At 41.6% G+C, this 14677-nt stretch overlaps 1 protein-coding gene across 1 annotated transcript; it reads left to right on the forward strand.

Moving 5' to 3' along the window:
- The first annotated feature begins 4621 nt into the window (after positions 1 to 4621).
- Positions 4622 to 14384, forward strand: LOC125508902 (protein ACTIVITY OF BC1 COMPLEX KINASE 7, chloroplastic). Its single transcript, XM_048673701.1, has 18 exons — positions 4622 to 4923; positions 5297 to 5920; positions 6173 to 6316; positions 6505 to 6630; positions 6985 to 7072; positions 7490 to 7583; positions 8151 to 8244; positions 9249 to 9303; positions 9982 to 10073; positions 10916 to 11086; positions 11235 to 11291; positions 11381 to 11464; positions 11552 to 11636; positions 12995 to 13056; positions 13362 to 13436; positions 13539 to 13643; positions 13752 to 13893; positions 14085 to 14384. The coding sequence occupies exons 2-18, from the start codon at positions 5315 to 5317 to the stop codon at positions 14156 to 14158; spliced, it is 2154 nt and encodes a 717-aa protein (XP_048529658.1). The 5' UTR covers positions 4622 to 4923; positions 5297 to 5314; the 3' UTR covers positions 14159 to 14384.
- Positions 14385 to 14677: the final 293 nt, after the last annotated feature.

Here is a 14677-nt window from a genome sequence, read left to right on the forward strand (position 1 = left end):
GTAGTGCCGGCGAACGCGAGCAGCCACAGCCGCAACAAGCGGCAATGCTGGCGAAGTGGTGGTCCACGGTGCCATCGTCGTTGTCCTCAGCAGAAGGTCAAGCCAAGATGATCGAACGACGCCACAACGGAACCGACCATAAATCCCGGACCCGAGTCTCATCCTTCCTCCATTCTCATCCTTCCCATGATCAAAGCAAAGCAATAAAATGGTTAGCCAAAAATTATTCTTGGCTGTGCAGATACCAAAAAAGGGGAGATCTTTAGGTCAATGAAGGGAATACCAAAAACTGCGACGTGCTTACAGAAGAGTGTGTAGTTCTCGTTTTAAGTTCACAAATATTGCAGTCTATTAAAAAATTAAGCTGAATTTTCCAGCCAGCGTTGCATGTGCGTAGAGAAAATGCAAATTTCCTTGAGATTGAGATGGTTCATCACCAAAATCGCGTCTTTCTCCTCCTTGGGGGCATCGTCTCGAAGCCGGCTATAACTGGGAGACTGGTGGATGGTGGCATCTTCGTCGTGGATGGCGGCATCTTCGCCGTGTGGATTGCTGAGGCGGGGCGCTGGTTTCTGTTTGGCAACGATGATGGCGTCGAGAGGAGCTCGGGTCGCGGCGTGGACTTGGTAGTCGGTTCTTTCCGGCGTGTCCGAGGTGCTCTTATGACACGGTCGGCGCAAGTCCTGCATATTTCCCTGGTGAGGCTCGTCGTCGAAATCAGAGCTGTCGGTTGCTTGCGCGTGTGGCCATCCGGTGGCATGTGCCGTCGTGGCTTCTATGCAGCTGTTTACGGGTTGGCTTCGAGGTTGGAGCTCTATGGTGAAGTCGGAGTCGCTCGTTCGAGGCAATCGGTGATGACGATGACGCTTGCGACTCCTCGGCGAATGCCTTTCTTCTTTACAGCTTTGTGTCCTATGTCGGTGGCCAGGTTGGCCGGTCATGCCCATGTCATGTGGGTTGAGTTGTATCAGTTTTAGCCCGGTTTTCCACCAATTAACCGGGTAATTCTCTTTTTCTTAATTAATGAAAATGGCAAATCTTTTGCCTTGTTTAAAAAATAATAATCTTTGAGAGATATTCCAAGGCGAGTTAGTCTTTTAGATGCTATCCTGACAGCAATTTTTAATTCTTCTATAGCTAACTCAGTCTTTGAGAGATATTCCAAGGCGAGTTAACTAGGGCTGTTTTACAGAACCTAATGATTTTATTGATTATTACGCTCCTTCCGAATGCTCATTCCGCGCAACACACGGTATGGTTGCTGATGTTCACTTAGGCATTACTGTACAGAGGCATATTCATGTATTCAACGAAGGACGAAATGGATCGGCGTGTTTGAGAGCTCACAAACGAAATAGGGCGAGACTACCTGCGACATCCACGGAACCGGACGCGGTGCCGCTGGCTCCACACCGTGGCGGCGGGAAGGGAAGGCGCACAGCCGCTCGCTGGCCGCCCGCGCGTCGTCTTGCGCACGACGGCAGTTCCGCAGCCCCACGCTTTCTCTCGACTGAGATTGCGATCCATCCGTCTCCTCTGGGACATCTTGTGCTGTGTCGTCCTCCACTTGGCTAGCCTAGCCCTGCTACCTTCCAAGCTAACCGTCTTGCAGGGCAGAGAAGGCGTATGAAAAACTGAGAGTGCTCTGGAAACTTAAGCGCATTTTACTTTTTCGAAATACTTGGTGTGATAATCAGCACAGGGTTTTATCCAAAGAAGGTGTGAGCCGACAGCGGTAGAAAAGGCAACTCCAAGGTGGATCACCAAAACAAACATAGCAAATATTCGTCGACATGTACGTGCAGGGCCGAGCCGGCAAAATTTAGGGCCCTGTGCCAAACACTAAACTGAGGCCTACTTTCTTATAAAAATAAAACTACTGTATATTCAAGTTACCGATAAGTCCTTTATGATGTTGAATTAAATCCTCTAATTTTTTCTAAAATATCTTATATTTCTTGTTACCAGATTCATATATTTTAGATAGATTTTTCGAGGACATAACTTGGATCTTGAAACACATGACTTCTACACCAATTAATATAAAAGAATATAAATGATGGGAAAACAAGACTAAAGGGATATACATCCAACAGTTACCAGCAAACCATTTGTAAAAAACTGGGACCGATGAACTCACGGACGTCAAACTTGACTTGGTCAAACTGTCCCTCGTCTCTCCTTTAGTCCATCTCGCTTCATCCAGCAGAAGAGGGAAAGTAACAACAAGCGAGATAGCACATGTTCTGAGATGCAGTAATGTTGATTAGTTAATTTGATTAAGTGGATTTAGCGCATCGCCGGAATACAACCATGTGTCTGCCCTGTTTACCTGCTGGTTGTTGCTGCCAGCGTTGCGGGCGCTGCCGATGCCGGCGGCCGCCATTCCTCTGTTGCGTCGTCAGGTTGCATCTGTCGACCAGCTGCGGCGTCGTTAGGGTTAGTGCGAACTATGGGTATTCTCATAGGCCATGGATTAGCGACATACGCGTGCGACGCTATCAGGGCCTTTCGGCCTGCTGGTTCAACTAGGCCTAGCTGTTGATGTGCTTCTAATTTGGGGCCCCCTGCCACCTGGAGGCCCTGTGCGGCCGCACACCCCTGGACTCGAGCCTGTGTACGTGGACATCGATAAGGGAGCTGGTCATCCAACCGCATGCACCAAATAAAAACGAACACGATATTATTTATATTAGGATTTTTTTGCAGGGTATATTAGGATTTCTTTTACATAGCAAAAGTAATTTTTAGCTTGGTCTACTCTTGGCCGGCCGTAGGCACGTCCCCGTGTTCAATGCCATGCTCTTCGTCGGACATGGGAACGTCTGTCTCCCACGTCTTATTCCTCATCGGAGTCCACTACCTGACCGGGAACGTCGTCAGTGGAGGTGAGGTTAATGATCAACGTGGACACTCCGGCCTTGTGGTTGTTACAACCCGGTGCAAACAACGTGGAGCTGCTGACATTGACAGTGTCCCTCGCCCGCCACCACTTGTGACGCCTCCTCAACCAGGTGCTCGCGCTCAACCTCGTTGACGCGAAGTCGCCACCTCTCACACAGTGGCGGAGACAGGGGGACCAGCAGGGGATCCCCCCCCCTAACATCTGGGGTTTAGTGCATAGAGTGGATAAATAGTGATTATTTGCTGCTAAAAAACAGTTTTTCAATGGTTTGCCCTTCCCTAATCAGTTTTAACAGCACTTGGCCTTAGTGATACATTTTTTTTTCTGGCTCCACCACTGCTCTCGTAGCGGATAACGTAGGCGTTGCGCATGGACTTGTACAATGCCGCTGCCCATCCACAGTGCCTCGGACTCTCCACGGCCATTGTCGGGAGGCCTCCTCGTTTGCCTAATCGTCGGTTATCTGGCCTTCGTGAGCTAGTGCTTCTCGAGGAGCTGCAGGTTGTACCGCTGCTCCTCCTGCATCATCCGAAATGCAGAGATCAGCGGTGCCGCCTGTTCCTCCTGCTCTACCACCACCATGATGTTGCCGTAAGCGCACATGCGCTTGCGACATGGTGAACCCGCATGACCGGCGTGAGCGCCTGGTCCTCATCAGATGCCTCCTCCATCATTCGGTCCTTGTCGTCCGAGCTCTCCTCTAGTGAGCTCGCATGAAGGCCCGCGTTTATGTGGCGCACACGCCGGGCTTGCCAACAGTGCACAAGGTCCGCGATCTCGTGTCGGTGCAGCGGCAAGAGCTTCTTTGACCACCCACGGATGGTACCGAGCATTGTGTCGACGGTCGCGGAAGAAGGTGGACGAGAAGCGGTGGTGCGCCGACGGGCAAACTAGGGGAGATGGGGCTCGGAGGAGGTGCAGTTTGTGCCGCGGATGACCATCCTTGAATAGCGGGCGCCGGGCAGACCGAAGGCGGTTTGAATGTGGGCGTCTGGAGTGGGTTTCTCGTCTGCCGCGCAGGTTGAATACCGGGCAGGTAGATGGACGACCAACGATAGTTTGAATACGGTGGGAAGTCGTCCCATCGGTTTGTCCGTTCACTTCTTTCTGAACCGGCATTAACGTGGCTTGTAGAGCAAGCGGAGACGCCGTGAGCGGCGGGCCAGTGTGAGTTTCTGGACTACTGTGCCGATTGAATGTCACGCCCGTTCAGCTAGCGTGTGACAGTGGTTGGTCACGTCTGCTCTGAACGGACAAGAATGAGCGCCGAGAGCGGATGGACATCTAGAGTGGAAGTGCGAGGAGGGATATGGGTGGGGCTGTGTAGTCGGAGGCGAGCATTTGGATCATTTGCCCCATTTTACATGGGGTTTGATAATTCGCCCCAGGGTTGTCTCAATGGCGAGTGGCCTCGGCTCCACCCGTAATCTGGTGGGTCGGGGGGGGGGGGCAAATGATCAAAGTTAGAAGTAAAGTGAGGCAAAAAAAAAAATCCAAATTCTCAGTCGGAGGCTTAGGTAGCACGAGTTACGCCCACAAATTTTCCGCTGGTTTGATATCAGTTTGTAGGATTTTGAACGTTAAGACGCGCTCATGGATATTTAAGATATGATGGATAATAGCGGTGCGGACGTTTTATGGGAGGTTTGATGTACACGTTGCATATAACAGTGTTAAAGATAATATATATATAGTGTATTAAAATCGTCCCTCCTCGTGCGCCTCATTTTCCTCTCCACTTCGTGGCGGAGTGGTGTCCTCTTCCCAGGCAAGCCAAGCCAGCTGAGCCGAAGCTGCAGTTGCGAATCAGAGAAGTCACCGGCCTCCCCTCCTCTCTCTTCTCCACGCCCCGAGAAATCAAAAGCCCACGTGAGGTACCCCTTGCTTGCCAAACTCCCACTCCCCCGCATCCACTCATTTCGCCCCTCTGTTCCGCCGAATCCTTTTTCGTTTCTTCCGGAATCTGATGCTTGATTCCGCCGGCTCGCAGCGCCTTGGGTGAAACTGATTTACCGAAGGTGTAGTTTTTGGGATTCTGCATGTTTGCTGCATCTCTTTCCGGTAGATGCTCAGGCAGTCTTGTTGGACAAAATTCATGATTTTGCCTTAATTGACGATATGGTTCTTTTCTACCCTGATATATGTTTCTGATGATTTCTTGACTAACTCATTCGGGACAACCTGTAGTTATTCCTTCTGAAAGAAAGTGTTTAGTTGATACGTAGTAACCATGTGGAGCCAGGCCATTACTTATTTTGTTGGAAACTGGGAAGATCTTGTATAATTTAGGGCCTTCTCGTTATTGTCTCTACCTTGCACTTGTGGTTAGAATGACATTTCATTGTGTTCCATATTTGTTTCATACTAATAATGGCAAGGTACTACACACAGGGCCTTTTTGATTGTCCAATGGCGATGATGATGGCTGATCTTAGCTTTTCAGCGTCTATATCGAATGCCAAGCTACCAAGGTATGGAAATGACTCTTCCTTGGTTAAGAGATCTTCAATGTTCCGAGCAGAAGCCCGGTCCACGGATTCGGAGAAATATACTACCAATGGCCGGTCGAGGAAGATGGTTCCCACAACCGAATTGATGAGGAGCAAGGGCGGTGGCCGTGCAAGAACTGATACAGTTAATGGTTCTCTGAATGGAGCTGTCAATGGCTCGACCAAGGCGGTCATCAATGGTTCTACAAATGGCGTTGTCAACGGTTCGACCAGAGCAGTCATTAACGGTTCTCCAAAGGCGGTTGTTACCGGGACCAGTTTGGTGAATGGCAGCAACATGTCTGCTCTAGTTAAGACCCAGAAGCAAATGAGTGCTAGAGATGATCCCTTTGAAGAGGAGCTCAAGGTTTTGCCATCTGATGAGGGATTCAGTTGGGCAAAGGCTAACTACAACTCTGTGCAGAGGAGTATAGATATCTGGTCTTTCGTGCTTTCTCTTCGAATACGTATTTTATTCGACAATGCAAAATGGGCCTATCCAGGTGGATTCTCAGAGGAAAATCAGGTACATTAACAATGAAATGGCTAAGCAATTTAACCAGTAATTCTATAAGTTCAGTCAAGTCAGGAAATGAAAAATATTGTAAGCTGCCATTTCCTTGAAATCCCCAATGTGAAGGTGGTCTTAAAGTCCTGTTGTTAGCACATGAGAATTTTGCTTTAGTAATGGTGCAAAACCACATCAGTTTTAACTGCTGAAATGGGTGTATTCCTGTTTTACTGCACATGTTAACTGGAACCGCCTTTGAATTCGCAGAAAATCCGGAGGAGAAACACTGCATCATGGTTAAGAGAACAAGTATTGCAGCTTGGCCCAACTTTTATCAAGCTTGGACAGCTATCCTCCACAAGATCTGATTTGTTCCCAAAAGAATTCGTTGACGAGCTTGCAAAATTGCAGGTATTCATTCTTTGTCTAGGAAATTTTGGTGAAGGCTTCCTTTCTTTATCTCCTCTCTTCTGTTAAACTAGAATTATTTTTTTCTCGCAAAGGATTATTCCTGTTTACTGCTTGTAGTAGTTTGTTACATGGTGTACTTCTTCAACAAAATAGTAAACATGCACCATGTACCTTTTGCTTTTCTGCAGGACAGAGTACCTGCATTTTCTCCTGAGAAGGCAAAGGCTTTCATAGAGAAGGAAATGGGGTGCTCAGTTGATGTTGCGTTCAAAGAATTTGAGGACCGTCCAATAGCTGCTGCTAGTCTTGGTCAGGTGCTTAGTTCCTACATTATCCAGCATATACATTTTCCCTACTCATTGACAATTCAGGCAGCGTCATATTATATCATTATTAGTATTTAAGAAGAATATAAAATATACATATTTTTCCTTTCATGCTAGTTAAACTATTTAATTACCATATACAGTGTTCTTATTTTCATATGTAAAATGTTTGCCTATAATTTGTGCCAGTTTATATCTGATGTCTTTGTCTTCTACTGTGACATACTGATGATACTACACCATTGAGATTAATGGTCATATTTGTCTAATGTCAGTCTTTATGCTCTTTATGCTGTGTTTCTTCAAATTGTACTTACAAATTCCCGTGATATCAATTTTCAGGTACATCGTGCGGTGCTTCATAATGGAGAGAGAGTTGCAGTGAAAGTTCAGCGACCAGGGCTCAGAAAACTTTTTGATATTGACCTAAGTAAGAGACATGTGTTATTGGTGTTCTTAAGTAGAGAACTATTGCTTATTTAACAAACAGAACAAATAACTCACATATATGTTGTTGGTGTTCTTAAATCAAAAACTATTGCTTATTTAACAAACGAAACTAATATAAGTTGAGATGATTTGTTTATTATTCTTGAAAATATAGCGGTTACTATTCTAATTAGTTCCATACTTCCAGTGAATTTGATAGTAATTTTATCTTTTATACATACAGAAATAGGTGAAATTAAGAACTTATGTGTTTCTTCTTTTTAAAGTTTTTCCTCTCATTTCTTGCATAAGTTTATAAAAGTTACAATTATTTCCTGTTTATTATTTACCCAAACTGTTGTATGTTAAATGTTTTATAAACTTCTTAATAATTCTAGTCATCTTTGCTTTCTTCTAGGGAATCTAAAGCTAGTAGCCGAGTATTTTCAGAGAAGTGAAAAATTTGGAGGTCCTTCAAGGGACTGGATTGGTATTTATGATGAATGTTCCAAGTAAGTATGCATCAATGTATTGGCCCATCCATATGCATTATTTGTAATAATCCATTATTCAGCTATGGATACAATGTGTTTATTCTATGCCAGTCCCTGTTCAGTACCCAGTTTCTTGCGAGAAATTATGTTGCTTTAGTGGAATGACTATTTGTCTGCCATTTTATCTCATATTGTGACCTCAATATTTTTTCTAATCAATAAGTGTTGACTTGGTCATGCCAGTGTGCAATTTCATCATGTCAATTTTGGCATTTATTCGTGTAAGTAACTGATAAGTTGACAAAGAAAACATGATATCAGATTGGCAAGGTTCAGGTAATTTATTACATATATTACCTATTTTTGGCTAGGTAGTACCTTACAACGGTTACATTCACTAACTTGTAAGAGATGGTAATATATCATACATGGAACATCTTTGATTACGAAAACAGAGAATACATTGCAATAAGAGTAGTGATTGTCAGCTCTGTTCAGAGACAGAGATCTCAAATTATTCTAGTTTTTAGTATTGAAATTGAACTTACAAACAGAAGTTGACCACCCTGATTTCTGTGATTTCAGAATTTTGTATGAAGAAATTGATTACATCAATGAAGGAAAGAATGCAGACAGATTTCGTCGAGATTTCAGAAATATAAAATGGGTTCGCGTGCCAGTACGTCTTTTGGACCCCAAATGCAATTTTTTAGGGCTTTGTTTCAGTACTCCACTTTGAATATACCCAAAATCATACTCCCTCCATCCGCGAATAAGTGTACATCTAGCTTTTGTCTTAAGTCAAAGTTTTAAAACTTTGATCACCTTTCTAGAAAAAAGTAAAAGCATTTATGGCACCAAATTAGTATCACTAGATTTGTTTTGAAATGCACTTTGATAATATATCAATTTGATGTCATATATGTTAATACTGTTTTCTATAAAGTTGGTCAAAATTTTAGAACTTTGACTTAGAACAAAAGCTAGATGTACACTTATTCGCGGACGGAGGGAGTATAGCCCTACTCACAATACTTAATCAAATTAAGAACGGGCAAACATCCCCGTGGGGAATGTTTTGAGTGTTTAATGTACAGTGACCAATCTGTCTGCTTGGTCTCTGTGCCTCCAGCAGGCATCCTCTTGCAATCACCTGCCTGGTCTCATCCTGGTCCGCATGCAGCTTGTGATAATTGATACGAAAATCTGCAGCATTCCAAATAGCCTTTTGATTGATTAGTTCAGTACGGTGGTTTCTGTATATGAATGTTGTGAGGCACGGTATGGAGCATAAATCCTTTCTGTAGCATTAATTTATTTGGTTTTCACACCTCATACATTTCCCACTCTTGTGTTTTGCCTTCCTAGGAAGGCCAATAGCAGAGAAAGTAGGGACGTTTTCTGACTTTCTGTTGCATATAATAGCCTATGATATGTTTGGGTTGATTGCTAGTGGGTAGCCCAAGCAGCAAAGGTTTGGTCAGGACAGATTGTACTCTTGGACGTGGCCTGTGGCTTGTTGTACCCCTTTAAATTGTAGTTGATGATTTTACTTGCATTCAATCAGCATAGAGATGTCTAAACTTTAGTTAAAGTGGAGTACTAAAACAAAACCCTTATTCTTTTCTTTCTGAAATCTTGCTTCAAAGTTTAAAATGACTTGCCATTATGCTGCTTCTGTAGCTTATCATGTGGGATTACACAACTGAAAAGGTGTTAACCCTGGAGTATGCTCCTGGTACGCGTTAATTATTTCTTGTAATTTCAAGTAATCCGAGTTAACTTTTTCTTGAGAGTTTGTATTTTTCACAATGGTTATCCATTTATAAAGTGATTTGTTAGACATGTTAGTTACTATTTAGTGAAATCAGTTATGATGCCATACAGTTTCATTTTCTTGTATAGATTTGAAGTACTCCCTCGGATCCAAATTAATTGTCACAACTTTAGTACAAAGTTTTACTAAAGCTGCGACGATTAATTTGGATCGGAGGGAGTAATATATATGCATATTACCTTGTCATGCAGAATAGGCTTACACAAACTAATCCACTTTCAGTTACTTATTATATGGTTATGCCAATTATTGATCTTCAATCCTCTGTCTCGTCTGAGAGAATTCTAATAAGTACATCAATAAATCCATTATATCTAGCCATGTATGATTACATATATTTCTACACGCCAAATTAATGTGACTACCTTCTGGTTCCACTTTTGCTGTCAAAAGGATTTTACATATTTCTGTTGTCTTTTCACTTAATACAACGAAGATCAAGCACAGTTTTTAGCGGACGATTGTCCTTTCAGTTGTAACTCAGACCAATTTTTTCCAGTTGTAATGCGGAAGTATATGTTTTTATAACATTTTTTACCATGAAATATTCTATTTTAATCTGTTTTGTCATTTATACAGGTATTAAGATAAACAACTTGGCGGTGCTAGACAGCCGGGGATATAGTCGTTCTCTGATTGCATCCCGTTCAATAGAGTCGTACCTAATTCAGGTCAATGTTTTCTTAGTGTACTTTTTGTGTTTGTACAAAGCTCAGTTTAGTTGCTTGTGGTTTTTTACATAATTTATAGAAAACGCTTCTCACAACACAATGTCTACTCTTCTAAGAAAACTGATAGAAGACTTGTTTAATAATTCATTATTGGGCTATTGCCTTTGTAAATTTCCTATTTGTTGCCTGTTAAATGTGACTAAAACCTGCGGGTATCATGTTTTAACACTGGGCTTGTTTTTAGTTGAAGAATTTTTATCTGGGAAGTATTAACCATGCAGTTTGGGCTATTAACTGGCTGGTTTCAAGAGAGTTTGCATGATCTTATTAGATTACTTTTGTTTTCTTAAATGAGAGGCCTGGGTAAACATGGCACACTTTACATTGTGTATCAAAAATTAGATGGTCTGGCTCTGCTTCAGTACTAGTTTCGTTTTTTTAAGCCTGGACTCTTTGGCTGCCTTTACTCCATGATTCCACATTTTGCCTAGTAAAAATCTCAAAGGATGCTGTTGGCAATAATTTAAGAAATACATATCGACCACACATGCTGACTCGTAAGTATCGAACCATGCAGTCCTTATAATTTCAAAGAAGTGGCGGTATTGCTAGATGATATAAAATTCCTGGATCCTGTACAGTGGTGCAGTTGGCTGCCTGGTTGTCTTAATTGATGTTTAAGCATGCACAACCTTCACTGACTCATTCTCCAACGTTTTGTGTTATATATTTTGTATATTCTGTTTTATGCTCAATATTGACACCAAGTTATTTCTTTTTTTAGTGGATCAGTGCATGTGATAGTTATTTGCACTAAGATTTTTATTCCATGTAAAACACAGATACTGAAGACCGGTTTCTTCCATGCTGATCCTCATCCTGGAAACCTTGCCATAGACAAGGATGGCTCTCTAATATATTATGATTTTGGAATGATGGGTGAAATCAAATCATTCACTCGAGATAGATTACTCTCCTTGTTCTATGCCGTGTATGAGAAGGATGCAAACAAGGTATCTTCATATCCTCATATGAGTGGTGCACACATAATAGTTTTCTGAATTTTCCTAGCATCTTTCCTTGCATGGTATTGAGTAATTTAAGATGCTCATTTTTTTGGCAGTACATATACTCTTTTTCTCAGTCAGCTCTATCTTACAGGTTATAAAAGCTTTAATTGACCTGGAAGCTCTTCAGCCAACAGGAGACCTCTCGCCGGTTTGTAGGACATGTTATTTCCTAGGCAGAAAAGTTACTGAAGAAATTTCATTCAACATTTATTTTCTGCCCCCTTTTTTGTTATACAGGTAAGAAGGTCCGTACAATATTTCTTGGACAATCTGCTGAGCCAGTCACCGGATCAACAGCAGACTCTAGCTGCAATTGGAGAGGTTGCCTAACCTTATAATTTTACATGAATCAGTTTGCATGTAAAAAGACTGAGATATTGAAGTTAATCCTGTGTTTTACCTTCCCAGGACTTGTTTGCAATTGCGCAAGATCAACCTTTCCGTTTTCCTTCCACATTTACGTTCGTCATAAGGGCATTCTCAACTCTTGAAGGTTCTCCATTCTCCTTATATCTTGACAACATTACAATATCTACAGATCGAAAGTGCCTTTCTGCTCCCGAGCTCATTTGAGCTCGGTGAACAGTAAAATCGAAAAAAAATAAAAAAAAATTCAAAAAATTCCAAATTTTTTTTGGGAGAAACATTGACAAAAGTTCTAAGTGCTTGCAAAAATTCATCATGAAATCACATTCCTGTAAAGCGTGGCAAAAAAAACAAATTCATTGCTCCAAAATGCTTTTGAAAGTAGCTTTTTCAGAGTACTGATTTTGTTTTTTTTGCCACGCCTTCTAGAAATGTGATTTCATGGCGAATTTTTGCAAGCACTTAGAACTTTTGTCAATGTTTCTCCCAAAAAAATTTGGATTTTTTTTTTGATTTAGTTTTGATTTTACTTTTCACCCGAGCTCATTTGAGCTCGGGTGCAGAAACTCCGCGTCCATCTACAGATCCATTTCTTTCGATAGTATCACTTCTGATTTCTTCTTCATTTTTATGAATGCATTGTCTTGATGATTTGGTACAGATATCTCAGTATGTTCTTGGTTATAATCTTGCAAAATGTTCCTCATTTGCAAACAGTATATTATAAACAATAACAAAGGAAAAATGCATCTATACCTGTTGTTAAAAGGATATAATGGCTCTAAGCTGCAAAACATATTCATTTCCACTTTGAAGAATCTCTTCTCATCATTCGAAGGTCATTAGTTATTTGTAGTAAATCAATTTTATGCACTTGCTGCAAATGGGGTGACGTGTTTTGTTATGTCATCTGTGGTTGAGATCGAGACTTGAAAGTGGACTTTGTGCAGTGCATGCACCCAGGTGATTTGATGAAAAAGTAAAAGACACATATTAAATTATAAGAAATTCAAAGCCTTTTGTGGATATACATTGTTGGCTGGATTGTGAACTTACAAAATTTGAGCCAAAATGTGTCCATTTGCGTCCTGTACAAAGAAAGAAGGAACAACTGTCTAGAACTGACTGTAACTGTACATAATTTTTTTGGTGCATAACACAAATGAACATGTTTTTTCGCCACAATTTTACATGTGTAAAAAAATCAATGAAGACAAGCAATTTCGGATTTTTTATTCAGAACTTGTATACTCCTTGAGTGATTTTTCTATTTCTACCGCCCAGGCGCCCACTGCACAGCACTTAATGTTTGGCCGAGTGAAATGAAGCATATATCTTGAGACCTGCTCCAGGCCTCTAAACACTCACACTGATATTAAAATTATTAGCTATGTGATTAACTTCATAAAAAGTTTACCTATTTACCATCTATTAGATTAACTATTTGTCGGTCAATGATTGTGTTGGTATATTCATGTTTCACAGGCATCGGGTACATACTGGATCCTGATTTTTCCTTTGTCAAAGTTGCTGCACCATATGCACAGGTTAGGATTATTCTCTATCCTACCATTACTCCTCCATCCACTATGTTTTCTTTTCTTTATCCTTTTTTTTAGAAAATGGAAGCATGTTTTCTCTGCTCTCTTAAATGGTCAGAAGTGGACTCCAACTTTGCTAGAGCATATAGAAGTTGTTACCAAGATAGATCATCTTGTTAATATACTATGCTCGTGTGCAACTTGTTATTTCTGCTAACATAGTTCTGTTCCATTTTCCTCATAACAGCAGAAACTCTTTATCCTTTCAACATCTATCTGTGAATTCTAACCTTATTCCATTTGAACTCCAGGAACTGCTAGACTTGAAAACGAGACGAAGAGCTGGACCTGAATTAGTCCAGGAGATAAGAAAGCAAGCAAATGATGTAAAGACTTAAATCTGTGATTGATATGATTTTCTCATTTACTCTCGTTTCTACGCTTCTAGTTGTTGCGCATGCCATTGACTGCTATGTCCATATATACAGGCCCGTGATTCTACGATCTCAATGCCCTACAGAATCCAACGGATCGAGGATTTTGTGGGGCAACTCGAGTCGGGTGATCTGAAACTCAGAGTCAGAGTACTTGAGGTATGGCTCTGCTGATGACTTCACTTCTGTCTAGCATCTTTTTCTGCCATCATAAATTAATTGCTTTGGTCGGAAGTCAACCTGAAACTTACATGATGGCATTTGCAGTCGGAACGAGCTGCTCGTAAAGCTAACGTACTTCAGATGGCGACCATGTATACAGCCATGGGTGGTACTCTCTTGAATATTGGGGTCGTCATGGGTAGTCAAGGAAACCAAATAGTCGCAAATGGGTCTTTCATCGGCGCAGGTAGGATTTGTTACTTGTTTCCTGAAAAATCCGCTCAACAAATTCTCCATAATACGGCAACTTTCAACCTTATATGAAACCTTTCATATCTTTGCTTGTATTTGTAGCTAACCTGAATTTATAAACTACTGATGTTTTCAAACATGTCCTTTCTTGATTGGTCCAATTCTTGCTCCCAACTGAATTTGCAGGCATTTTCTTGGCATTATTGGTTGCATCTATGCGAAGAGTGAAGAAACTCGAGAAATTCGAGACGATGATGTGATCGCCGGGCTTCATTTTGGACATCTGCACAAAAACCAAGACAAATGGTTCGCACTTTTGTAAAGAAATTAAATGGGAACTGCTTTCTCATTCATAGGTAAATAATATATGTAGATTATGTAGGAGCAACATTCTTCCTGATAATGTTGTATCTTGTTGAAACCTGTAAAAATCTGTCCAAGCAGTATACATTCTTTTAGCAGAAAGCTCAGATTATTCATCCGCAACTGATTAAGAAAGCTGGAGAATTAATTTATGTTTTTTTTACAGTTCCTGATTCTGTTTCCCTAATGCCCTGAAAATATTGCCCTTTGTTGTTTGCTTCCCAAGAAGATTGGTGCAATCCACCTGATTCTGTTTTGCACCCAAGAAGATTGTTTCTCTCCAGAATTGCGCCGTTAAAATCGCTTCCAAATGGCTATCAAATAGGGCTCAGCCTTTCATATCTCAGCTCATACATCATGATAAAACGGGTTTCATTGGGGGGACAGGGATAACCAAAAACTTCACTTACGCTGCT

The sequence above is a fragment of the Triticum urartu genome, chromosome 5 (assembly GCF_003073215.2).
Source record: "Triticum urartu cultivar G1812 chromosome 5, Tu2.1, whole genome shotgun sequence".
Lineage (NCBI taxonomy): Eukaryota > Viridiplantae > Streptophyta > Magnoliopsida > Poales > Poaceae > Triticum > Triticum urartu.